Below are 26,294 nucleotides of genomic sequence, written 5' to 3'. Positions count from 1 at the left end.
TGCTGGAGAAGCTGGCCTTTCCCCAATTCAACTCGCACGCCGTACTTGTTGGTTGTCTACACGACCAGCAATCTGTATTCCAAGCCTCCAGATGCACGGGAACTGCTCTTCTGAACACCTGCGAAGAACTGCTTGCATCTCTTGACTCCAACTCCTCAGCTGTACTCATCCTACTCGATCTCTACCCTGCCTTTGACATGGTCAACCATTCCATCCTCATACAAAGGCTCCACAATACCCTTGGTATCTTGGATCAGGCACTAGACTGGCTGACATCCTTCCTAACCGGCCACTCGTCCCAAGTCATCCTGGGGTCTTTCTCTTCTCCTCCTTCCTTCTCCACCTGTGGTGTCCACCAATGCTCTATCCTCTCCCCTTGGCTCTTTAACTTCTACCTTGCTCTGCTTGCTGTTGAAACCACCACCATAGATATTTATACTCAACAAGGTATAAGCGGTGGCTGGTGTTCTAATCCCTTCTGCTTTAAACCCCTTACAGCCGGGGTCTCTTAAATACAGGATGAACTTTTTCTCTAAACACCACCCTATCTCTTTTGATCTACAGACAGGACAGCGATTAGAGCAAAAGAGTAATTATACCACCTTGGTATGTGCCAAGCTGTAAAGAAGAAAGGAAGGGATGAATTACTAAAACAGGGTGAAGATACTTTAGTTTGATAAAGGTAATAGAACTAACCTGATAGGGAAGACGCCAAATCCTTTATCCTATTCTTGGGTGAAAATGCTCTTCTTCTTCACTCCCCCTAGTAGAAATGCAGAACGGAATCCTCAAAAGAGGTGATGAAGAAACAAGAATCTTTCCAGTAGGCAGGATTATATCCAGGGAGAAGCGTGTAGGATAAAACAAAAAAAGGGAAGGCTAGTAAGGACCTACCCCGAACGGCACGAGGATACTCTAGCGACTCTTCAGCAGGCACCAGAACACTGCAGAGCATCTCTTACTGGGAAGTGCTTATCTTCAAATATTTGTGAATGTCTGCCGAGAGATCCACTGCAATAATACATTTAAATAAAAGAAAAGGAAAAACACAGTCCATATATATTCAAAGCCAAGAAGATCCAAACAATCTGGTAATTCAGTCTGAGGTCAGTTCAGGGGAGAGCTGGGAATAGCAGTCCACGGGATAAACTTAAGTTTGTGTGCTGCGTGACAGAATAGCAGAAGAGTAGCAATAGTATTCCGCAGGATAAACAGAGTTCCTATGCCGCGTGGAAAAAAAGGCAAGAGAGCAGCATGTAAATCCTGAATCGGGAATCAAAGCCAACAAAGAAACAAGGTAGAAAAGCTGCTCAGGAAGGAACAAACAGAACAAACACTGCAGCGTCAACTTCAATTAGAATCGCTGATATCCGGAAGTGTTCTACCTTTATTGAACTACAGAAGTCCTTCAGCATTGCAGTGGCTCCTTGCGTCGGGTAACCATGGCAGCAAAGGATTTTACTCAACGCGAGTGTTCAGCTGTTTAGACAGCTCATCTACGCTCAAGGTGTTGCCATACGTCCCATGGCAAGCGCCACCTGCGTAACAGCGACAAGGGAAGCCGAAACAGCCCAACAAGCAAGCATTCCTTCATGCAGTGAACCCTGACACTTGCACACCTCATCTCCTCCTTTCCCCCCCAACTTCCAGTGTTATGCAGATGACACCAAACTCTGTTTAAAACTTCCTGAAAACCTTCCATCATCCCTAATTGCATCCCCCTCCCTGTGCACCTTGAGCAGGGCTTCCTTAAATTCCAGAAGCTCCTCAAGACTTTCCTCTTTACCTCCTCCTTCCCTTCTTCTCTCCTCTACTAAATACACAGTTGCTGTGATTGGTGTCCTGGGCCCTCATGCATCCTCGGGGCCCCTGACCTCCCACACCCAATTGCCTCAGCTGCTGTCTACCCTTGATACTTGCACTGGCATTCCCTCCCAATCACATACCCAATGTGGCTCCAGGCCGTGTAGCACTCTCCATACCATGCACTTCTACCAAGCACTTATCTGTGGCTCACCCACGAGCACAGACAATGCAGCACTTCCCCCGCTTTTGTCCTCTTCCTTGCTGCACTTGCACGTTCCGAATACTCACAAGGCATAGTAGGTTTGTCCTTTATCCTTTCCCTCCACTGTTTTCAATAATTTGTTTGTTGCTTTTTAATGTGTTTCACTCCCTTGTTCCCTCCCTTTGCCAGGTGTGCTCTTTGAAACAGTATTTACTTGCTGCATAGGCACTTAACAAGTGAAAAATAAATAAATAACTCTATGAGTGACCACTATAAATAAGGCAGATCAATCTTACTAGTCGTCTCAATCGCTCTTGCTGTCGTCAATGAAAAGGTTAACATGTCTGAGGTACTGAGATTCGAAATAAGCAGATGTTTTTTGAGTATCAAATAACCATTTCACCCGGAGCTTCACGGTTAGCATATATAATTGGTTCAGCAGCATTTGCAATCAAGCCTGCAAAAATAGGTGCGTTTATCTTCACGCAAAAAAAATCATTTGCAATCTCATCCTGTACGTTAAATTACTTGCTATGTTAATTCCTTTCCAACTATTAGATTTTAATTGTTTGCTATAAATACATGCACAGGTTAAATATTCTGAATCTTCATTCTAGGTTTTCAGGGTATGCATCAATTTAGCACAGTACAGAAAATAAACATGTAAAAGTAGTAAAGGGCTCAAAAGTCAAAGCATGCACAGTTAAATGGGGATGCATGCACAGTTAAATCGCCATTTGGCCTTGCAAGTACAACGTAAAACAACAATATTACCGGAATAATCCCTAACAAGGTGACATTTGTGTAGTATTACTAAAAACAAGCTTTACTATCTATGTTCTCTATTTACGGAAGCTGCTGATTGCAACCAGTCTGCACAACAGTGAAGCACCATCAAACTTACTGCATAGGACCCCTCTGGGTTTCTGAAGAGCCCAGAGAAAGGGCAGTGCAAGTGTGGCACTGCACGACCCATACTACCAAACGTGGTTAATCAAAGGCTCCCAATATCCAGGAGTGTACGCTAGTTGAGGAATAGAGGCCTTCTGCCATCTGCGGGACCGTGGCTCTCCTCTTCACAGGGTTGAGTGAGTGTATTCCTATGCATAGTGCATAACCTATCTTTGGAATGATGTGGTAGCATTTCCATATTATTAAGGAAGAGGCCATATAAACATGGCCGCACCAACACGCACGCCATGCATACGCTGTGATGTTTAGGTCTCTAGTAATGCATTCAATCGACAGATTAGGCCCCCAGTTTCACTGCACCGAGGTGCTACAAAGCACTTGCAAATGCGAGGGAACCCAAGATTTGTATATTCCACCTTCACACTCATACATTTTCCAATTCCACCCTACCATTAACATAAGGAAGAATGCCTCTATAATATCCTATTTTGCAAAACTGTAATGCCATTAACAAAAAGCTATAGACATAGGACAATGTCAAGTCCACCCATATCCCCGGCAAAAGCATTTGAGGGAATTCGAGCGTCCTTGACACTTTTCTCGAAAGCTCTATTGGCCTTCCAAACAATGACAATGTTGGGGCAAGATGAAACCATGTGGAAGCAACGTTATATTCCGTCATTGGCGACTTCTAATCTCTGAAACTCTTCCCGTCCCGGAAGCCACAAAGGCATTGTCATGCCTGTCATTTTCACTAATTTCTCTTGCATCAAATGCCCCAAAAGTCTTCAATTTATGCAGAGATGTACAGGTAAACACGACATAAAAATGGATATGAGTATGGCCAGTCATACAGAGAAAGGGTGTCTCAGTCACTTGTACTCCCCACAAATAATCAAGTCAACCCAAAAAACAAAAATAGTAGTAAACATACTCCCAACATAATAAATCGGAAACAAACATACAGGAGCCTGTCCCGCTCCTTTAACTCCGAGTTACATAGATACACGCAACGCCACAGAAAGAAACTTGTTATTATGATACATAGATGTACAAATGTATCTTTAAATGTGCATAAATAACAACAACATACAAGACAAACTAACCAGCAAAAATAATGGGATAAACCCATCAGAATGGACAGAACTAAATGATAGCAGTAGATAGGAACAGAAAGGCGGGCGGGCGGGAAAGAAAGCAAAAGCTCAGGGCCAACATACCGTACATGTTCAAGATGTGTCAAATGCTGTGACAGGCTACTTGTGGCTATGAGTACAGGCCAGTTTAGGTACCTGTGGGGCAATATCTTACAGTCTAACATGCATTTTTTGTTTATGCCCATAACTGTTTCCCATGCCGCCTCCAAAAGTTAATTGATGGACAATCATGCAACCACAGATGCCTTTAGACCTGCATTGCCTACAAACGAAAGGGGAACATTATTTGGCTTGATACAACGTGGTTGGGGTCCATGGCACTTGGTGAGGACAGAAAGAACAATTTGTGGGTGTGTGTATATATGTATGTTCTGGGTTGTGCCTGCGTGTAGAATGCAGTATGGGGGAATGTGATAGCTGAGTAAATGGCTATAAATGTGGCTGAATCTTCTGGGTGGGTGCCAAAGCCTGTGTGTAGAATATAGTGTGAATGACTATGAGAGAAGGTGAGTGAATGGGTATGAATATTGTAGGTGGGTGCCTGTCTGGATGGATGTGGGAGACAGTATATGGGTGAGTGAATGAGTATGAATGTGATTATGTGTGTGTTAATGTTCTGGGTGGGTGCCTGTGTAGTGTGAGTGAACGTCAAAGGTGTATGAAGGAGTGATAGGTGAGTAAATAGCTTTAAAAGGTTACTGTAAATCGGTGCCTGGGTAGAGAATCCAGTGTGAGTGACTATGAGATTGAGAGAAGGTGTATGGGTGAGTGACGGCTGAGCGACAGTTGAGTGAATGGGTATGAATGTACAGGGTTCGAAATTGGGTTTTGTGCACTAGGAGCAAAAAGCAGCTCCTGGGTCACAGGCATAACGGGTTAGGCAGGAGCTACCACTGGGGAAACAAGATGCAAACTCTAACTTTGTCAATTTCATGTTTTCCAATGTGCTCTAAATGTCCTTTAAGTGTGTTCTTTATCATCCTTTGTATAAATTCCCAAACAAGCACAGTTAAATTCATATAGCTAGGTATTTAGGGCACCACTTGCTCCAGGAGTCAAAAGGTAGCTCCTGGTAGCTGTTTGTTTCAAGCTACCCATGCTCCACTTGGCTATAACCAGGAGCTAAAGGGTTCCCAGCTCCTGACAATTTCGAACTCTAAATGTGACTCTGAATGTTCTGGGTGGGTGCATGTGTGGAGAATGCAGTGTGAATGTTCTGGGTGCATGTGTGAGTGAATGTAAGAGAATGTTTATCAGTGAGTGACTGGTGGGTGAAGGAGTATGAATGTGATTAGGTGTACGTGCAAATTGCCAGGGGACCCTGAGGAGCGCAGGAGCAATGTTGACATTTTTGTAAAGTTACATGGCATGTTTTACTGGCATGTTTGGGTGAAGTCAACTTGATGTGTGTTATTATTTGGCTGGACTGACATTTTGGTGCTACCAGTGTAGCCATTGCACACCTGTGGAAGGCATTTTGTTGTGGGCATCTATAATAAAGCATACATGATATTTGTCATAACTTGGTTATACTTTAATATTGGTGCAGCCAGTCTAGCCATTTCATACTTTGGCTAGACATTTTGTACATGGCATCTATGATGAAGCTTGCAAGCATTATATGTGTTATTACATGGCTAGACTGACATTTTGGTGCAGCCTGCCTAGCTATTTCTTACTGTGGCATTACATTTCTTTACTGAGCATCTATCACAAAACAAGCATAGTTGTACTTGTATGGCTAGACTGGCCTATATTGGGCCCAGTTTGGATATGTTTTCTTACTGTGCTATGGCATTTTAATGGTAATGCCAACAGGAGTAGGTTTGTATGTGGGGGTACTGGCATATCTTGGCAGGGGCAGCTTGGACAGGTTTTCAGCATTAAGGGCAAAGAAAACTGGACTATGTTCTTATATGGGTATACTGGCATATGTTGGTGCAGCCAGCATGGACATTTATGGGCACAGTGAGTGTGAAACAGTTTTTTATACTAGTATATACTGTGGGGAAAGGCATGAAAATGCATTGAGAAATGTTTCTGTGCACTGCTGGCGATTTGTATCTATTGAATTGTTTTCATTAGTTACCCAGCAAAACCCTTGCACATGGTCTAGCTTTTTACCCAATTTTTCAAGTGTGCTGTATAATGCACTATGTCAACCTATTATTCAAAACATTTCTCGGGGGTGGGGCTGCCCCATTCCCTTTCATTGGTTCGGGCTCCCTCGTTTCATTCAGTCGCTCTTGCATACTTGTGGCAAATATTTGCAACCCTACAATAACAAATTCACCAGCCACCACTGGTGGCTAGTACATTTGGGTGCCAGAGGAAAGGCACTGTCCCCTTGCTTCTACACTAGGATTAAGATTTAAGTTTTGATTAAAAAAGCATACATCTTTCACTACACCCAACTGTCTAAATCACTATATGCTAGTTAAAGAATCATTAGAATAAGGAAGCAGAATATAAGTAGAAGAAAAAAATCACTGATTAGATGGAAAAGAGGTGACTCTCAGGTGAAACGATTTGTCGAAGAACAAACTCATTTAACTCATACGTTACTAACTCAGCAATGTGTTACTAACTCAGCAATGTGCCGTCAGGCAGAATTACGACCAACTGATTGTTGCGCGATCTGCAAGGCTTGGTAATTGATTTTAGTCTAAGAGCCTCTCAGGATCACATATTTAAAAATATGAAATACTACTGAAGTAGAAAAGGGAGCAAACCATAAATGCAACCAATTTACCTGGATGTTTTAAATCATTGCAGCCATCCAATCCGAAAATACCCCATTTTGAATGGCATCATGGGCAAAGATATATTCACAATAGTTACAGGGTCCACAATAGTGACCCTGTAGTTATGGTTAAATTGTCTTTCCAAATAGGAAGAGCAGTTTTTAGTCAGCGTATAACTTTGGCGCTGTTTGACGAATCCGAAGGAAACGTTGCAAAGAAAAGTATAGACCAATTTCAATGCAAAGTTCAATGTAGTTTTGTCATGGAGGGGGGGCATGTTATAGGTTGGTGTCCCAAAACCTTGGGAATCCAGATAGACATGAATACAAAAAATATTTGCTAGCGGCAACAGCAGAAAACGCTGCACGGATTTGCACCAAACTTGCACGAGGAGCAGCGGTCTGGTCTGGAACGCATGCGTTTGCAAAATCAGTCGAGTAGATTTATTTTAAATGCCCAAAAAGTAGGTAAAGAAAATTAGTGATATCTCAGTTCGGTCCACGGAGTAAACAGGGAGCCGCGTAACATTCGCGGACATCATACGCAGTTGCGGATTGGGAACCTGAGAAACATGAGGCGTGTCACAATTATTATTTTTTTTAATTTGGTTTTATTGATTTTAAAACAAAAAATACAAAGAAAAACAAAAGATTAACAAAAGATTTGAGCATTTCACTTGTTACAACACTGTTAGCATATGGTTACATCAAAAGAACAAAATTAGAGTCTCATTATACAATTGATCATCCTTGTGTTCGTTTCCGATCTCTAGTAGTAACAGTCATTATTACATACCCCATACCCACCCCCACCCATGGTTGGGCAGACATCATTGCGGCATCCTTTCTCTGTTGATATGTTCATAGCGGGTAATGTTCGGTTCACTATTGTGAGGTTTCCTTGATTCTTGGGTCATAACTGTCCTGTATTGAGAGTTTTTGAGATTCTTGGTTTAATTAAGATCCTGTAGTGTCCTCGGGTTGGGAGTTCGTCGTCTCTGAGAGGTGTTTGCCTCGAATTTCTGACCATAAGATCTCACATTGCGACACTTTGTTGTGTAGGGATGCCGTGATCAATTCCATTGTGTAAATGTTGGTTAACAAATTGATCCATTCCTTCTTACTTGGAACCTTTTTGGATTTCCATTTTGTTACTAGCAGTGCACAGGCTGGTGTGGGGCAAGACCCCCGAGTCTAGTCCATTCATTCTCGTCTTTTTCCATTCCGAAGAGAACGAAACGTGGATCAACGTCTATTTGTATACCGTCTATGTCTTTAATCCATGCCAGGACTTCCTCAAAGAATACCTTTATGCGTGGGCAGCTCCACCACATGTGCCAATAGTCGGCTGTTTCTCCACATTCTCGCCAACATCTCGGGCTCAAGGTCTGAAACATCTTGGACAATTTGAGTGGGTCGTATTGCCATCTATGTAGGAGTTTAATGGCGTGTGATTTATATTGACTGGATAAGGATGTTTTGGATGCGTTTTTGCACATCATTTCCCATTGTTCTGGATTTACCTCCTCTCCTAAGTCTCTCCCCCATCTGCTTCTGAGATGTTCCGTGGACCCGGTGCCTGCTTCGATAAATTCTTTGTACATTGCAGATATCAAACCCTTCATTTCAGACTTAGAATCCAAAAGTTGTTCGAATGGGGTGAGTTATCTCTGCAGCTTTTCCTTCGATGCAGATTTTGTGAGGACTCCTTTTATCTGGATGCATTGGAATGTGGATAATGGGCCTATCCCTAGGGCTTCAGTTAGGTCTGGAAGGGTTATGAAGTTGTCCTTCTTCTGGAGTTGCCCTACCCTTTCGAGTCCCGCCTCATACCAGGATTGGAATCTTCCTACTTCGGGTATGTGATCGTTTATGCCAGGGGACCATAAGTGGCTAAGTGGGGACGGCCAAGTGGTGATCTTGTTCATTGCTTTGCTTGGTTGCCAGATGTTCCAGATGGTACTCAGTATCGGGTGGCCCTTAATTTTCCGTTGTATTCTTTTGTGAGGGGTCCATAGCCATTCTGACACAGTGGCCGGCGAGAAGTAATGATTGTCCATGTGGACCCATTGGAGGTGGTTGTGGTCACGTAGGTGTGGGATAAGGATACGTAGTTGTGAGGCTTTGTAGTATGCTCGTAGGTCAGGAGACCTAATCCTCCTTTGTCTTTGGAAAGCGTCAGAGTGTCGTATGCAATCCTCATCTTCTTTCCCTGCCAGAGGAACCCTAAGCATACGTTTTTTGGCCTCTTCAAAAAACGCATTTGGTATCTCAATAGGTAACATCTGGAAAGGGTACAGGAATCGGGGGAGGCATACCATTTTAATGGCGTTAATCCACCCTAACCACGAGATCGTGAGTTTGTCCCAGCTATTCAGATCGGCCGAGAAGCTCTGGAGGAGGGGAGGGAAGTTAGCTTTGTGTAGTTCTGTTAGGTTTTTAGTGATCTGGTGCATAAGTATTTAAACGCAGAGTGTTCGTGTTTGAGCCTAGGGGCAAGAACTTGGTTTTGTTTTCCTCTTTCGTTCCTTGCAAAGGGAACAATATTGATTTAGTCTTGTTCACCTTAAACCCAGAGAGTTTGCCATATTCTTCTAATAGTTGGAGAGCATGAGGGACAGATACAGAGGGGTTGGTAATGTGTAAAATTATGTCATCAGCTTAGAGTGCTATCATATATTCTTTCGTTCCCAATCGCATGCCTTCTATTCTGGAGTCGGATCGTATCTTTTGGGCCAGGGGTTCTAGGGAGAGCGCAAAAAGTATTGCAGAGAGGGGGCACCCCTGTCTAGTACCACGTCCCATATCAGACCATCTGGAATATTCCCCATTAACAGAGATAGATGCCTTTGGGGATGTGTATACTGCTCGTATTCCTTTCCTAAATCTCGGCCCTATCCCCACCTTGCGAAGGACTGCCCTCAGGAATTCCCACTCCACTCTATCAAAGGCTTTTTCTGCGTCTATTGACAGTAGGGCAGGGTCACCTGGTAGTTCTGGTAATGAGTGGATGAGATGGAGAGTTTTGTGCATGGTGTCAGCCCCTTGCCTACCCAATATGAATCCGACTTGGTCATTGTGTATGAGGTGAGGGATCAGTACTTCCAGGCAGGCGGCTAGTACCCTGGTGTAAATTTTGGCATCTAAATTGAGCAATGAAATTGGGCGGAATGAACCACAATGTTTGGGGTTCCTTCCCTCCTTTTGGATTACCGTTATGAGCGCCTTCGTAAAGGAGTCGGGGGCTCTCCCTGTTTCTAATATCTCGTTAAAGAGCTCCGTCAAGAATGGTGTTAGCTGGTCGCTGAAGGTTTTATAAAACCCAGCGGTATAACCGTCCTCTCCGCGGGATTTGCCTACAGTTAGTCTTTTAATTGCCTCTTGGACCTCAGGTTCGGATATCGGGGATTCTAAGAGCTCAGTTTCAGGGTACGAGATTTTGGGCATGTCTATCTGGGAGAGATAGTGATCTGGTGTCACAATTTATTAAATGAATGCCATGTTGGATTCACCAACTGCACCCTCAGTCTGCATTCACCATGGTAGAAACATTCAAAAACACATTACACTTGTCAAACAAATAAAACAAACAATCTCTGGGGAGGTGAGCGTGATGAGGAAAGGATGTGTCCAGAAAAAGCCAAAAATCTGGTGTTTTTTCATCTTGTTCGCAAACATCTCAGATATTCAGGGACATTGCTGTGATGTTTGCAAACTTGAAAATGCTTGAGGATATCCATGCATATGTGTACATTAACCAGTCATTGTAGAGGAGTTTTTGGATGGCTTATAACTTTGGTGCCGTTCAACGAACCACGTGAGTTTGTTGTTGTTTCCCCAAGAGGGAGCAAAATTAGACAGGGTCTCCCACAATTTCTGGATTGCTTATAACTCGGGTGCCGTTTGACGAATCTGCACAAAGGTTAGCAAAACAATTAACGACCCGACTTTTAATGTTTGTGCAAAGATTGAAGGGATTTTATCAAGAGGGGGCAGAATTGTAGGAGGGGTACTAAAATGTTCGAAATCGGGATAGGCTTCAATGGGAAAACAAAATTCTGCTTGCGACTGCAGCCTGGAGTGCTGGATGGATTTGCAGCAAACTTGTGCTAGGAGCATTAGCAAGGCCCCGAAAGCATGCTTTTGTAAATCTGTCCTATGTTTTGTTTTTTGAAAAGTGTCGAAATGTGGGCACAAAAAATTGTGATATAACTTACGGCCATGCCCCGGATAAACTAGCCACTGGCCATAGCCACTAGGGGCCAGCAATGAGGTAAAGGTGTGCAAGGCCATCAGGGCTATGTGGTAACGTTTTTGAAATCGGGATAGGCTTGAATTGGTAATGAAATTCTGCTCTAAGTTACAGCCCGAAGCGCGGGACGAATTTGCAGCAAACTTGCGCGAGGAGCATCAGAAAGGACCCGAAAGCATGCTTTTGCAAATCTAACCTGTGTCGTTTTTTCAACAGTGTCAAAATGTAGGAACAACAAATTGTGATATAACTTTTGTGCCTGGGGAATGGGCCAGGCCCCCGGCAAGGACGAATGTCTTCTGATTTGCTTATTGAGGCCTGCAGCATGGCTCAAGCACAGGCCCCATGGATTGTGGACACTGCCCATGGCTGCAAGCCCGGATATATGATGTCATCAATGATGCCATTTGTGTTGTCATCTTTGATGTCCTGGATGATAGTCCTAGCAGTTCATGGAGGTGGCACGAGTTATGGTTGCAGCTTACCATAACTGGAACATTTCTTTGGTTCTCCGATTTTACCTTGCAGCCATAACATCCCTTTAAGAACGTTCTTTTCAATTCATTTCATAGGTTTTTATTAGTGCAACTTAACAAATGTGTTTCAGTTTATTACTATAAAATTAACTAGGATGCCCCACAGCTGAAAGAAAGTATAGCTCGATGCATCTTGGGGTTGTGAATGGATCTCAGTAATGGGGTCTAGTCAAAAATCTCTAGAAATATTCTTTCTAGCCCCACAGAGGCGCTGTTACTTTACTTCAATATCACTCAAGCCAAAGCCAGACAAACAAGGCCAACCAGATTTCCAGTAGGTATGCAAAGTCTACATGAAACCACAAACCTGGTTTCTGGGAAATGTTCTCACATAGTGGGAAATATTCGCTAAAAGTCAAAATCATGTAGTGGAACATTGTAAAACTTCAGTACATTGTAGCCCTAACCCTTTGCAAGGATAACACTATTTATTTGTTCTTTTTAGAAAACAAATGTGGTAAATATTCAAATTTGTGGGGAATGTTACTTTGACTGAAGGTTTTTAAGGTGAGATAGTCACATGTCATATACATTCCTTGCCTTAAAAAGGTGTTTTGATGGGTGAAACACTGCCTGGATTCCCAAGTTTCTCTGGTGCGCCCAGTTGCTGTTTTATGACGGTCCATTTGAGACACCCAAAAACCATCTGAGAGCAACACCTCAGTTCGGTGACACCACCGTCCCGCTGCGTTACGCTCAATTGTAGGAAAGGACAACCCCAGCACGGAACTCTGTACCTCCAACTATTCAAAGAAACTGGCTCAACAACTATGGACTAAGTGGGAAACGTAGAGCACAAAAAGAAAAAAGGGGAATTATACCCTTACACAGCGGATATTATTACACACACAAATGGTGTACATATTGCAAACAACTGGTGCTTACACTGCTTAGTCCAGGATTACCCATTCATGACAAGAAGTCTGAAGACCGGTACAAGAAATGATGCATTTTGTTAAATGAACAACTCGAGCAAAATCAACCAAAAAGAGACAACACGAAGAAATGTATTTTCTTCCCTACCTATTCAGACTATTAATAACCCAATAGGCGATCATTAAATCAGAAAGGGAGATATTCACACGAGTCATTCAAGCACTCCTACCATATAAACAGAATAACTGCCATTGAATATTCCCCTGAACAATTTCCTAAAATTAATTAAAACAAAAACAAAGGAAAGAAACATGTTGAAATAATATTCACCGAAAGTAGAACTGTTAGGCTACTCATTTTTAACCACGAATCAATAATTGAATAACTCTTAGATCTATCATATGCAATGCTTTATGTATTTGTATATGCACTGTTTGTATTTTTTGTTAGTAATGTGTTTATTCTATGTTGACACTTCTTCTGTTAATATGGTACTTATATAGTTTTTCTAACAGGTTAATTATATAAACTACTTGCAGTTTTACGAGACAGTATTTAACACCTTTTTACTCTTACTAATTGAAGTACTTTTCGAAGTATTGGATTGTATGGTCCTTTGTATATGAGATCTAGCACACCCTCTCTCCATGTAATTGCTTTGTAATATATTTAACCAGGACTGACCGAGGTGCACCCAATTCCTGGTATCCCCCCTAATATATGTGAATATTCATATTCAACCAAACATCACACGATTTCACTAAGCTACCAACAACAAAGCATACACAGACTAAAAGCAAGATGCCCCAGTTTAGTGAGTAAAATCATGAGCTAAATACAATTTAATTAGGAGTATAAAGTAGGGACATGGTCCCTGAGCATCCTAGGCTGGGCACACAAAATGCAAGCAGGGGAAAATAAAGAAAGAAGCCCACACATGTTACACACATGTACTATGGAACAACAATCCGGTGCACATCAGAATGACCACCCTCCTCCCTATATCTCAAACCCCAAACCATGCTCTAGTCTACCCCCGCCACCCCCCTCATCGTGAAGCAGAGGGTTGCTTCTCAGCTAGGTGAATGCTCAAATATACATATACACATACCTATTCCCACATAAGTGACCACGCCACTGATTAGCTCAGGGCTACATTGGTTTGTGCACAATAGGCAATTGCCGCATTTAACACAGAAACAAAACGCTAACTTTCTATCACAGTAGGTATAAGCCATCAAACAGCCGAAAGATACTTTGCGACAGCAGCACTAATGATTGTGAGTGAAAATAAAATGTGTTTAATCATGCTAAATGAGTCGCGCATCAAAGAGGCAATACAACAATTACAAGTAACTTAAGCAGACTTACCTGCGTTCGTAAAATTTCACCTTTTGACAATTGCATATCTCCAGTCAGCTCTTTCACAGTGATGCCCAGAGGTTCCAATCTCTTGCTGAAATAATTTGTCATTTCAGCTGCCAAGGCCTTCATGGGAGCGACATACACAACCTGCACCGAAAGGAGACACAGGTGATAAATGGGCAAGGCCCACAGTGTCATTTGTCTCATGGCAACCAATACAAATCACAATTTATTGTGAAATATGATTCGAGGCACTTAGGGTGAAAAATCTTAATCGTGATGTATGAAAAGTGGTTATCTTTGCAGGATTAGCGTACAACTGCTTAGAGGACAATGGATTTTGTTTATATAGCCTCATCACTTAGAAAATTGGTTCCGCATCAAAGCTAATACATTTTCATAGCTTTCTACGTTAGTAATACGATTTTCAGTGCACAAACAAGGATTGCGTTCATAGTAATGAGCTAAATCAAGCAGCATTCTTTATGTGACTCGAGGAGGAAGAACATCCTTGAAAACTTCTTTTTGCTGGAGTTGAAACTATAAAACTTGCCTGAGCTTATCTGTTCAAGACTAAGAATGCGCCCGGAAATCGCTTACCTTAAAGGCATCCTTTTTGATGACTCCTTGCTGAATATTCTGGCGGATCTCATGCAGGACTGTCAGCATGGCAATGTTGGTCTTCCCAGCCCCAGTGGGTGCACAAATCAGCATGTTCTCATTTGTGTTATAGGCGGTCTCAAACACAATGGACTGGATGCGGTTGAGTTTTTTCACTCCCTTGAAAACGAGCTGGCCAATCTACACAGGAGATACAATGAAGACAATGATCGACCATGGTCAATTTCTAAAGCTTGGATTTTGCAGCATAATGAATGGAAAGGCTGCATGAAGATGGTCTTTGGAAAAAACAAACTAAATCAGAGACTACAAAAAGCTATTCTCCTAATAGTGGCCATCAACTGTGAGGGACATTTCCACATGCAAAGAGGATGTTGCCATAATTCAGCTCATCCTTCCAAAGGATTGGAGTGATTATCCTTGAGAGGATATAAGGCTTGGATTTTTTACATGAGCACATTCATACCCCAAATCGCTTTTAAACAAGAGACACATTATGTTTTTGTGAACATATACTCTTTTAATGATACAGAGGGTTGCATTTTTTAACCAGTATGGCTGAAAAGTTACAAGTAAGTGATGTGTTTTTATTGCACTAACAAAAATAGTGGCGAGAAAAACATAACATAACGGATTCAGTGAGCTAAAGCTAAAATGAGTTCTTGGTACTAAGATCCTCTCTTTATTAAAAACGAGGTTTGCAGGACCCCACGTAAACAGCAAACGCATTCAATTATAGTAAAAAGTTAAAATAATCATACATTTGAATTACACATTTTGTTAAAATGTTTATTTTGGGGCATGCAATGTACAAATAAAAATATGCTTATGTCACCTTTAATTAGATCGGGAGGCATTCATTTGTTATACTTTCAGCCACTTTTTTGCTCTAACCATTCAGTCTCTCCATTCGAGTTGGCCTGTGTAGCCCTTGCTAAACCTGGGTGATCTCCCCGAACGTTGTGTTCTTTCAAACACTGAGTTCAGACCCTGCTCTCAGCGTATGTGTCTGAACCTTGTGAGTTGGGTCTTCCCTCTGTGTGCTCAGGCCCTTTCCAGTTCTTTTGACCCTCTGCAGGTTCCTAAGTACATTCTGAATGCTGACCCCACAAACAGTGTTTCTAATTGATATGCTTCACCAATATATAAGTACAAACCTACCTCCCCATTTTGCTCTGTACCTTTTCGGATTGTTTTCAGACTTCCCAATATGCACCTTGTTACATTTCATACATTTAAACTTTGTTAAAAAAGTACACTAAGGAATAGGCTGGCAGATTAAGTTTTGTTAAACTGTTAGTCTACTGAGGTTTGATTATGCCTATTTTGATTCTTCCAAGTGTCTGTCCAATTTTCTAAACCTTGTAGCACCTGTACTTTGTTTGCTTTTTAATTTTAAAAAAAGACCTATGGATTTTTTATGTTAGTTCTCGTGGGAATGTGGGCAATGATGTGTCTCATGCTCTACAAGTTCCCACCCTGTTAAATGTGCTCCCTTTCCCAGTAGGGATCAATTGTCTGAGCTCAAGTAACACTTTGAGATGTGTACAAAACATGCATTCTACAGTGCGGAGAGTACAGGAAAGACCTACTTCTAACAACGCTGACGAGCAAATCACATCTCCTCATACCTATCCACCTCGCCACTCTTCCTCCGAGATTCCACTTCTCTACTCTTCCTTATGTAATCAACTGAACATTGCACTCTGGAATACTCAATATGTATGCAACAGAACTTCCAGTATCACTGGCTTTGTTTCATGTTACATTGATTTATACCACGCACCCCTAACTCCCAGGGGCAGTCTCCAGGCACTCGGGTGGCTCTGCAAGAAAGGAGGGCCGAGTGTGTTAGTGAGGATAGGATCAGAAACAGGAGAAAATGGCGTCTGCGTTGTTTTGCGTGTGGGTTGGTTGTGCATGTGGGTTGGTTGTGCAGCCCGGCTTGTTGTAACCTTGAGGGTAAGACTCAGTGCCTCGATGTGTACTAATGTTTATGTAGGGTGTGTAGATCATATGAGGTTACGGTGGAAACAATTGTGCGCACTGGTTTGTTGTATCCGTAAGGGGGGTCCAGTGTCACTGTTTGTTAGATGTTGATGGAGTTGTGTTGGTGTTTATTTGTGTATGGTATGGATAGATTTATGGAATATGTGCACTGGTATGTTCCGTCCATATGTTATGTCCAGAGTCTCTGAAGGTCTTTTTTTGACTGGGAGAGCCAATTGATGCTAGGTGTGTCTATGTGTAGTATGGCTAGCCCATAGTCGTGCATAGTGGCATGGGTTATGTTGGAGGAGCAGGAGTAGGGAGGATTGGTTAGTGCAGTGGTTAATCTCGACAGTACCTCAGAAGTATGTCTTCAGCGCAGATCCGGTTGCTGCTCAATGGTACTCTCCAACACTCCTGGATGTGGCTTGTTGGCTGGCCCCGCCATAAAGGTTAACTTCTCCCACTGGTTCCTCTTACACCTTGTATGTTTCTAGTTACTAAGCAGGGATTACTCTGAATTGTTGTGAGAGTGGCTGGCTGGTGTCTGTACATTTTGAGGAAGTGATGTGCAACTGAGCTACCCTGGCTATCTGGGGCGACACATAGTTGGTCTAAAGCTTCAACTGAATGCGTTATTATGGCTGGTCTTTCGTGAATGCATAAATGGACCAGGTGGGAGGTCTTTTCCTGAATCGGTCTGATGTGAGGGAGGCTGCTCTTAGTCGATCTCTCTAGCTGTGGCGCATGACTCGGGAAGAGGTAGGGGAAGGGCGCGGGGGGGTATTTTGGTCCTCCTTGCTTCAACCGCTATTGTCCTTTATCTGGTACATTGTCACTTAGTGAGTTTCTTTCGGTCCTAGGTGCTTTAGCTGCCGTTATCTCTTTGTGCCGATCATTGGCAGTTGAAAAACAATGTTTTTAGTCGTTTCCTGAAGGTGAGGTGGGTCTTTTGTGGTTCTAATTTCCTTGGCCATTGTGTTCCACAGGTTAGCGATTAAGTGGGAGAATGAAGTTCCTCTATATGTCCTCATTTCGTATTGTTTTAGTCTATTTGCATGCAGGTCGTTGCTTGATCTTGGGTCCCTTCTTAGCTGGTAGCTGCTGATCTTGGCCTGGAGGAATTCGGCTCCTTGTCTGTAAGGGTTTATGGGTAATGCAGAGGGACTTGAATTTAATGCGTTGTTTTACTGGTAGCCAGTGTAGGCTTCTCAGAGCTGGAGTGATGTGATCTATTCTGTTGGTTTCCTTTTTTTTTTTAGTCTTTCAGGCATCCCTAGGTAGAACCTGTTGGCGTGGTTGATTCTTGTTAATATCAGGGATATGATTGCAAGGGTTCTGTGTGGAAAAGAGAGGTATGGGGGCAACCCCTTAAGCAGCCTGAGGAGAAACACTTTTTTGTGATTGCGTTGACGAGGTTCCAGGAATATTCAGTTGTCCATGAGGATTCCTAGTTTGTTTACCACATTAGAAGTTTCTGGTTGGGTTCCCATGCCTGGGGGCCAGTCCAGTTGTGAGTTGGTTGTGTTGCTTTCTGGGGATAAGACCATTATTTCCATTTTGGCCGCGTTCAATTTGAGGCTATTCCTTGTCATCCAGTAGTAGATGTCTGTGAGACAATAGTTGAGGCTGTTTGGCTCTTGGGTCTTGCTTATCTTCACAATCAGTTGTGTGTCATCTGTGTAGTTGGAGGCGGTCAGTCCGTGGGTTCGAATGATTTTCATCAAGGGGGACATCTAGATGTTGAAGAGTAGGGGGTAGAGGCTGGATACTTCTGGTACTCCGCAGGGAATATTTTGGGTGTTTGAGGTGAAAGATGGTAGGCAGGTTCTTTCAGTTCGATTTGTGAGGAAGGAGGTAAGCTAATTTAGGGCTGATGCTTTTATGCCACATTCCATCCGTCTTTCTATTAGTGTAGCGTGGCTAATTGTGTCGAATGCTGCAGAGATGTCCAGTAGTAGGAGGGCTGAGTGGGTGCCGTTGTCTGCATTTATTTTAAAGTCATCCCATATGGAAAGGAGTACTGATTATGTTCCTCTTATTGGTCTGAAGCCGACTTCAAATTGGTTGAGGATTCAGTTTGTTTAAACGTATTTAAGTAGGATTTTGTATATATGGTTCTCCAGGATCTTCATTGGGTAGGGCAAGTTGGATATTGGGCTGTAATTTCTTGGCTCTTCTGTACTTTCTGTTTCCTTTTTTATCAGAGGTTTGATGCAAGCTGATTTGAAGGCGTTTAGTACTATTCCTGTGATTAGCGACAGGTTCATGGGGTGCCGGAAGTGAGACGCTGGGGTTTTGTGGGTTGAGGATTTCTTTGTAGATGTTCGGTGGGCAGGGGTCACTTGGAGATCCTGCGAGGTTGAGGTCCGGAAGAAATATCTTTGGTTATTAGATCAAAGCAGCTGAGTCTTGCTGTAGTCTGTGTTTCGTCCGTTATCTGTGCTTCAGTGGTTGAGTTTTTGTTGGCATGGTTTGTGTTGGTCTGTTGGATTGTTTCTATTTTTGATCTTAGGTGGTTGGTGATGTCTTGTGCTTGTGTAGGGATGACGTCTTTGTTGCAGGATGAAGGGTTTTTCATCTCTTTAATGATTTTGAAGAGTTCTTTTTGTGCGTTGGTTGCCGCTTCAATTCTTGTAGCGTAGTATTTCCTTTTTTGTTTTGAGTACTGTTGATTTGTATCCGGATCTTTGATATTTTATTTTGTCTGGTCGGTTGTACTGTTCCCTCCATATGTTTTCCATTTTGCAGTTGTTTTTTTTTAGTTCTTTCAGCTCTTCTGTGAACCATGTCATTTGCCAGTTTTTTTGGTGTGGCTCTGAAAGATTTTACTAGGGGTAGGCAGTCAAAAGCTTCAGTGATCCAGGGCTGAGTGTGTTTTCGGCTAAGTCTGGGGTCATTTCGTTTAGCTCTGTGGTGTTTGGTTGCGTTGATTTTAGCAGATCTGTTAAGGACTCCAGGTCTAGGCTCCTCCAGTTCATTTTCCTGGTGGCATGTAGTATTGCCTTTCCGGTCGGCATGCAAGTTTGGAGTGTGATGTAGAATGGGACCAGGTAATGGTCAATCCATACCATTCCTGTTGGTGGGGTGGATGCGCAGAGTTCTTCTCTGCAGAAGACTACGTCCAGGGTGTGTGTGCGCTGTGGGTGGATCGGTTGACTATTTGCTTGAAGTATGGTGTCTCCAGGAGTGCGCAGAGTGAATTAGCTGAGGTTTTGTTTTCTTTTTCAAACCAGATGTTGAAATCTTCCAGTATGACTAAGTGGTCATGGTAGGTAAACAGTATGGCGATGGAGTCTGCTAGATTTTTCGCAAAGTTTGGGTTGTAGGATGGCAGTTTGTAGATCTGGAGGAACACTATGTAGGCTTAGTTCATTGAGTTCAATCTTGAGGAGGATGGATTCACCGTTTTTGATATCGGTTGAGGGTAGTGGCGCGGATGGGTTCTTTGTGCACCATTGGACTCCGCCTCCTCTTTAGTTTTCTCTGATGGCATGTATTAATTTGAAGTTGTTCGGTATGGCTTTGTGCACATTGGACTTGTAGTTGTCCGATATCCATGTTTCTGTAAGAAAGAGCGCATCTGTGCCTCCATTGCTTAGGAGGTTGTGGATTTCTGTTGACTGTTTTGCCATGGATCCAACATTGAGCAGGCTGCAGCGTAGTTTGTCTATTTTCCCTTGTGGGCTGTTTGTTCTTTTGTCATCTGTCTGAGTGGGTGTGGTGTTAAGTCACATTTACATTGCTGGCTGTTCTCCCCTGTTTGTGCTGGCTAGGAGGAGTGGTTCTTGGGTGGTCCATCTCTTCGTCAAGTAGTCTGATTAGGTTGATGGCAGGGTTGCTTGGTTTTGGTTCATGCCGGTTGGTGGGTTGTTTGGGTGATGGCCCTTTGTTCCAGTCTTTGTTAATTTAAGGTGTGTTGAAGGTAATGGACTCAAGCTTGTCCCTGATTCTTGTTGGTGTATTATCTCCAGTTCTCCCCGGTTTGGGATGGTTTGTTTTTCGGAGTGCTGGGTTCGGCGTCCTGACGGAGTCAGCATTTATTTTGGTTTTTGCATGTGGGTTTGCTGCCGCTTGCCCGTTATCTCTTGCAAAGGAGTCGTATGTGGAGAGGTAGCGAGATATAATCCATGTTAGCTCTTTTCTTGGTCTGTATCCCTTGTCCGTTTGGCAGTGTCTTCACTGGGTGTTTAGGAGTTGTGAGTTCTTGATGATGGGCTCCTTCCTGTGGGGTTAAAATGTTCTGCCTGTTTTTGTTTTCCCCTCTTGCGCCTTCGTCTTGCTTGTTGTAGGGCATGGCGTGGTGTTTTTTTGAATTGTGGGTTGGATTTATTGGAGCCAGAGTCCTCTTGGTTGGGTTGCAGTCCCTAGAAGTCTGTCTTCACTTTTGTAGTTAATTTGTGGATGAGGTGGAAGTTTGTTGTTAGTTGTCACTTGTATTGATTAACTGTAGGTTGAGGAACCAGGGGCGTGAGCCCTCGTGGTACAGTTGTTTCCCAGTTTTCCTTTATGGCTATGTGCGGTCTTGGTGTCATTTAGGGATTGGGTTGGTCCGGGTGTGTAGTGCTGTGGTTATTGAAGGGCGCAGCACAATTCAGCCTTGTGGCTAGGTGACTGTGTGCTGGCTATTGGGTTTAGCACAATATAGCACCCGTTAACTGAGGCTAACTTGGGTGGGGGGGACTTAGAGGCTGGCTATAGGGTGTAGTACAGTTCAGCACTTGTTAACTGAGTAGGATGCAGAGGTTGGCTGCGGGCAGGGTGGTTCAGACACAGTGGCTAACTATCGGGTGCAGCACAGTAAATATAGTGACTTACTATAGGGCTTAGCTGAATATGGCCACCTGACACAATTAGGCTGGTAGCAAAATATGGCTACATGATACAGCAAGGATAAAAGCAGATTATGGCTATCTGTCACAATTAGGTTAAAAGTGGAATGTAGCCACCAGACACAGTTAGGCTAAAAGTAGAATATGGCCACCTGGCACAATTACGCCATCGTGATGGTTGCATTCCTAATGTCTTGAAACATGCACTCATGATTCCCTTGCTCAAGAAGCCTTCTCCGGAACCCTCTGTGCTTTCCAATTTCCGTCCCATCACACTTCTTCCTTTTCTTATGAAGTTGATGGAATCTCTTGTCGAACCTTTGCTGTCCTCTTTTTTGGAGTCTTCTGTTTTTTTTATTCCTTTCAGTCAGGCTTTCGGCCTGGGATGGGTACGGAATCAGTCCTCACTTCTGTGATGGATGATCTCGCCCGCCTAGTCGATCAGGGTGACGTCGGCGCAGTGATATTGTTAGATCTATCTGCTGCGTTCGACACGGTTGACCATACCACCCTGATCTCTCAGCTATCGGTGGCTGGCGTGTCTGGCCAAGTTCTGGCCTGGTTCTCTGCCTTTCTGGCCGATCGCTCTCAGTCCTTCTCTCCACATCCCCCTCACCCCCTCTGTTCAAAACCGGTTTTGTTATCTTGCAGTGTCCCACAGGGATCTGCTATGTCACTGACACTATTCAATATTTACATTAGGCCACTTCTCTGTCTTAGTCAGTCCCATGGTTTCAGGTGCTACACCTATGCTGGTGACACACAGATTCTGGTTCGTCTTGATCTCAGTCAGCCAAATACTGCGGCTCAACTTAGGTGTTGCTTTGATGACCTGAGTTCCTGGATGGTGGTGAGCTGGCTTAAACATAACAGCGACAAAACAGGTTTTGGTTGTCAGTACCTCCAACCCCCTCTCTTTCTGGACGCTGAGTTCTGGCCTAGCTCCATGGGCCCCTTTCCCATGCTTGCCCAATCGGTAAGAAATCTGGGTGTAAAAATTGCTTAATCCTTATCCATGGAGGATCAGGTTGTGTCCGTTTGCAGTGCTAGCCCCTTCAAATTAATAATCTTGCGGAACGTTCTCCCTTTCATCCCAGCTCAACTTCAGGCTCCAGTTGTGGCTGCTCTTGTACTTAGCGCAGTTGATTTCTGTAACTCGCTTTACCTTGGTCAACCGTGCTATCTGACTAACAGTCTTCAGCTCCTCCAGAATGCTGCTGCTAGGTCCATTCACCATCCTTCTCTGGGGCGCATATGTCCCCTCTACTTCGACAGCTTCATTGGCTTCCTTTTGAGAAGCGTGTTCTTTTTAAGTCCTTATGCATCGTCCATCGTGCTTTTCATAAAGTGGGGGTGGAATACCTTCAGGTAAAGTTCCCTCCTTATGTTCCATCTCGCCTTCTCCGTTCCCAGTCTGCTTTTCTGGTCCATGTTCCCCGGTTCAGACTCTCTCGTGTGGGTGGGTGCACCTTTTCAGTTGTCGTGGCTAAAGTGTGGAACGCTCCCCCCTATTCTATGCGAGCTATCTCTGATCACTTGGCCATTCGTCGTTCTCTTAAAACCTTCCTGTTCTAGGTCTTCAGTCAGTTGTGTTTGCCAGTCTAACGCCATGAGGCCTTCGGGCATACGCGCACTCTATACTTACATATAACATAACATACGCCACAAGTAGAACATGGCCACTTGACACAATTAGGCTGAAAGCAGAATATGGGTACCTGTCACAATTAGGCTAAAAGCTGATTGTGGTTAACTGACCCAATAGGGCTAAAATCGGAATATGGGCACCCAACGCAGTAAGGCTAAAAGCAGAATATGGCTACCTGTCACAATTGAGCTAAACGAATGCCAGCCCTCCTCCCCTAGATTTCCTTGCTAACACTTAAACCTGGATTTCTCCATCTGCCACTGCCGAAGCCCTGCGTGACTTCAAATAATCCTTCACTCACTCTCCTCATCTAACTGGCGGCGGTGACAGACACCTACTCTCTTCCCGGCTAATGGCCTCACAAATCCCCAAAGCCACTTCCTCTCCTACCACAATCGGTTCACATAATTTTATCTATCACCTTCCTGGTCACACTGGCCCATTCTTAGATGAAGTTGGGCAACTCCTTGATTCTCTTTCCACTAAACAGCCTCTCATTCTTTTACATGACTTAAATCATCCATCGCCAACCACTTCTTAGAAACCTTAACTTTATTATTTTCTTTGTGACCACGATCTCCACTCTATCCTTACCCTTTCTCGGCCACAATACTACTGTCACACCATCTCTATCTGATCACTCCACTGTTTCAACCACAATGTCCTTTCCAAGCTTTGATCGCTCCTCACCACTTGCCTCACCTATTACTAAATGAAAACTTAAACCCGTCATTCATCCCTTTCTACCTTACCTACAGTTCTCACTCCCTTCCTTATTCACTTATGTATGTTTGCATTTATATAAGCACACCAATCCCATGGGCATCTGGGCGCCGGTTGCAGTCAGGCAGAGAATAGGAACATAGGAGCATGGGCGGGAGAGAAGAGGACCAAAGCGGGGGAGCTAGTTGAAAAGGCACGTCTTAAGCTTCTTTACGAAAATTGTGTACGATGGTTCATTTCGCAAGTGAGAAGCGAGCTTGTTCCAGACGGTAGCAGCGCGAACTGGGAAGCTGCAACCTCTTGCTCTCATGTGGTTGAATATCGGGGTAAAGAGACAATATTTGAATCGTCGATCTTCAAGGCCTTCCTGGAAAGTGTCTTGAGTTTGTTTGTCAGGTAGAATGGAGCGTTGTTGGATAGGCACTGATGTGTGAGGGAAAGAATCTTGAAGTAAATGTTTTCCTTTACCGGGACAAATGGGCGGATTGTCTTGCCTCTGTGATGTGGTTACGTTTGACAAGGTCAAGGGCCGCTCGCAGAGCATTATTTTGTAATGTTTGGAGCTTGTTAAGGTTCTTGGTGGAGGTTCCACTGAGCAGTGAGTTGCACTAGTCATGTTTTGAGCAAATGAGGGCTCAAGCAACTTTGAGACAATTTTCGTTGGACAAAAAAGGTCTGCCAGCGGTGATGAACTTTGTGGCATATGCTGAGGTGGAGGCAAGGTGATTATCCAGGTGTATCATATTGAGCAAGGCGCCCAGGTAAACACCAAGGGTTTTTACAGCGTGGCGACGGGGATGATGTGGCCGTCAATGGTGAAAGACTTGTACGCCTGGTGCAGTTTCGTCGTTCATGCAGAGGCGGTGTGTGGCCATCCAGGTATGGATGGTTTTGTAGATCGAGTCAACCCTAAGCGTGTCCTGTGCGTGGTTGCCTATGAGAGGGACCAAGATCTGTATGTTGTCGAAGTAGTTGGTGTATGATATGTCTAGCGAGTCAAGGAGGTCAAAGAGGGGTTTGGTGCATTTGTTATAGAAGGTTAGTGAGACGAAGGAGCCTTGGGGTACTCCACAGTATTCCACAAGTGTTGGGAGTGTAGGGTGCGCAGCAGTTTCACCAGCAAATACACAGGAGGTTCTGTCGGCTAGGAATGAGGCGACACAGTTGGCTGCGTCCGCCGAAAAGTGTGGTGCGACTGTGAGGTGGTGGCAGAGTGTTTGGTGGTCGACCAGGTCAAAGGGTGCAGAAAGGTCAAGGAGAAGGCGAAGAGCAAGGTTTTCCTGGTCGATAAATGTCTCTAGCTGGTTCTTGAAATCCAGTAGGGCAGTCTAAGTACCGTGCTTTGGGTTGCTGAACTCTGTTTGCTGAGTGTCCAGGATTTGGTTGAAAATTAGGTATTCCTGGATTTGCAAGCAGGCAGGTCTGTTAACGATTTTTAATTCTTTAAGGGCAGGGGCGACAGAGCATGAGGCAAATAGTTGATGATGGCTGCGATAAGTTGAAGTAGTGGGTCAGCGCAGTACTTTAGGATGCAGCCGGGCACGTGTTGCCTTTACATCTGGAGGGTCTAAGGCCTTTGATGATGTTGCCAAGAGTGGGGATACTGATGGGTTGGAACCTGAATGGAGGGAAGATTTTAGGTTCTTTCTGGAGCGAGGTGAGAAGTGTTGTTGCCAAGATACTGGTTTGTTTGGAAGCAATCTTCTACTGTAGACGTGTAATTTTGTTAGTGAGGGTGTGTTGGACAGTTTCACACCATGAGTTGTCTGAGTATGGTGGCGGGGGTTGGGGGAATGCTGTGGGGGATTCCAGCTCATGGAGGATGACAAATAACTCAGGAGCTGGAGGATGAATTGGAGATCCTATTGTTCTAAGAGACTGATTTAGCGGCATGGGTGGCCTGTCTGTAGTGGCGGGAGGCTTTAGCGAATCGCTCTTTATTCAAGGTGGTTGGGTCTTTGTGCCAGGCTGCTCTTTTACTGCCACGGGTGTCTTTAATCTATCTTTGGGGTAAACCAGGTGTTAGAGTGATTGGGGTTTTTGAGTTTCCAGGCTTTGAGGAGGGCCAGGAGGTCAAGGGTCTCACTAATCAGATTGTTGCAGTGATCTACCAGCGAGGCAGTGTCCTTGGTGGGAGATATAGGGTGACTTAGGAGTGTGGTCATGCTGGCACTGGTGAGGTTACGTGCCCAGATAGTGGTGGACATGGTTTGAATGCTTGCTGGTTTGTGAGGGCTGGGGGCGAGGGGGGGAGTGGGATCGTGAAGGTGATGGTGTTATGGTTGGACCATGGGCATTGGAGGTTGGAAGGACGACTGCATTACTATTGTGATTGAGGATCCAGTGTAGCGTGCGGCCATGGACGTGGGTAGGGTCGTTGACTCGTCGTGTGAAGTCTAGGGCCGCTGTGGTGCTGGCCACAGTAAAAGCCTTTGTGTCTAAAGTGCCATTGTATCCCAAGTGGAGGTTGCCTAGAATAAGGACTTGAGAGGTGGGCTTCAGGTTAGTAGCAGCAAGTTAGAGGAGGTTGTCTTCAAAAGAAGCGGAGGTCGGTAGATGAGATGGAAGGTTATAGAGTTGTTAGGCGTACGTTTTATCTTGGCCGAGATGGATTTCCAGTTGGGAAGTTGGT

General features: G+C 44.0%; 1 protein-coding gene across 2 annotated transcripts in view; it reads right to left on the bottom strand.

Annotated features, from left to right (window-relative positions):
* Positions 1-26,294, bottom strand: part of ASCC3 (activating signal cointegrator 1 complex subunit 3) — a 2,962,611-nt gene that overhangs the window by 2,036,493 nt on the left and 899,824 nt on the right. For both annotated transcript variants that reach the window (XM_069606524.1, XM_069606525.1), the window contains exons 10-11: positions 14,450-14,650; positions 13,856-13,996 (exon numbers count right to left, since the gene is read on the bottom strand). In XM_069606524.1, the coding sequence (XP_069462625.1) occupies positions 13,856-13,996; positions 14,450-14,650 (342 nt within the window). The remainder of the gene's footprint in view (positions 1-13,855; positions 13,997-14,449; positions 14,651-26,294) is intronic.

Source organism: Ambystoma mexicanum, chromosome 4p (genome assembly GCF_040938575.1).
Source record: "Ambystoma mexicanum isolate Mex_15411 chromosome 4p, UKY_AmexF1_1, whole genome shotgun sequence".
Lineage (NCBI taxonomy): Eukaryota > Metazoa > Chordata > Amphibia > Caudata > Ambystomatidae > Ambystoma > Ambystoma mexicanum.
Note: the sequence above shows the minus strand (reverse complement) of the source record. Positions and strands in the feature narration are given on the sequence as shown.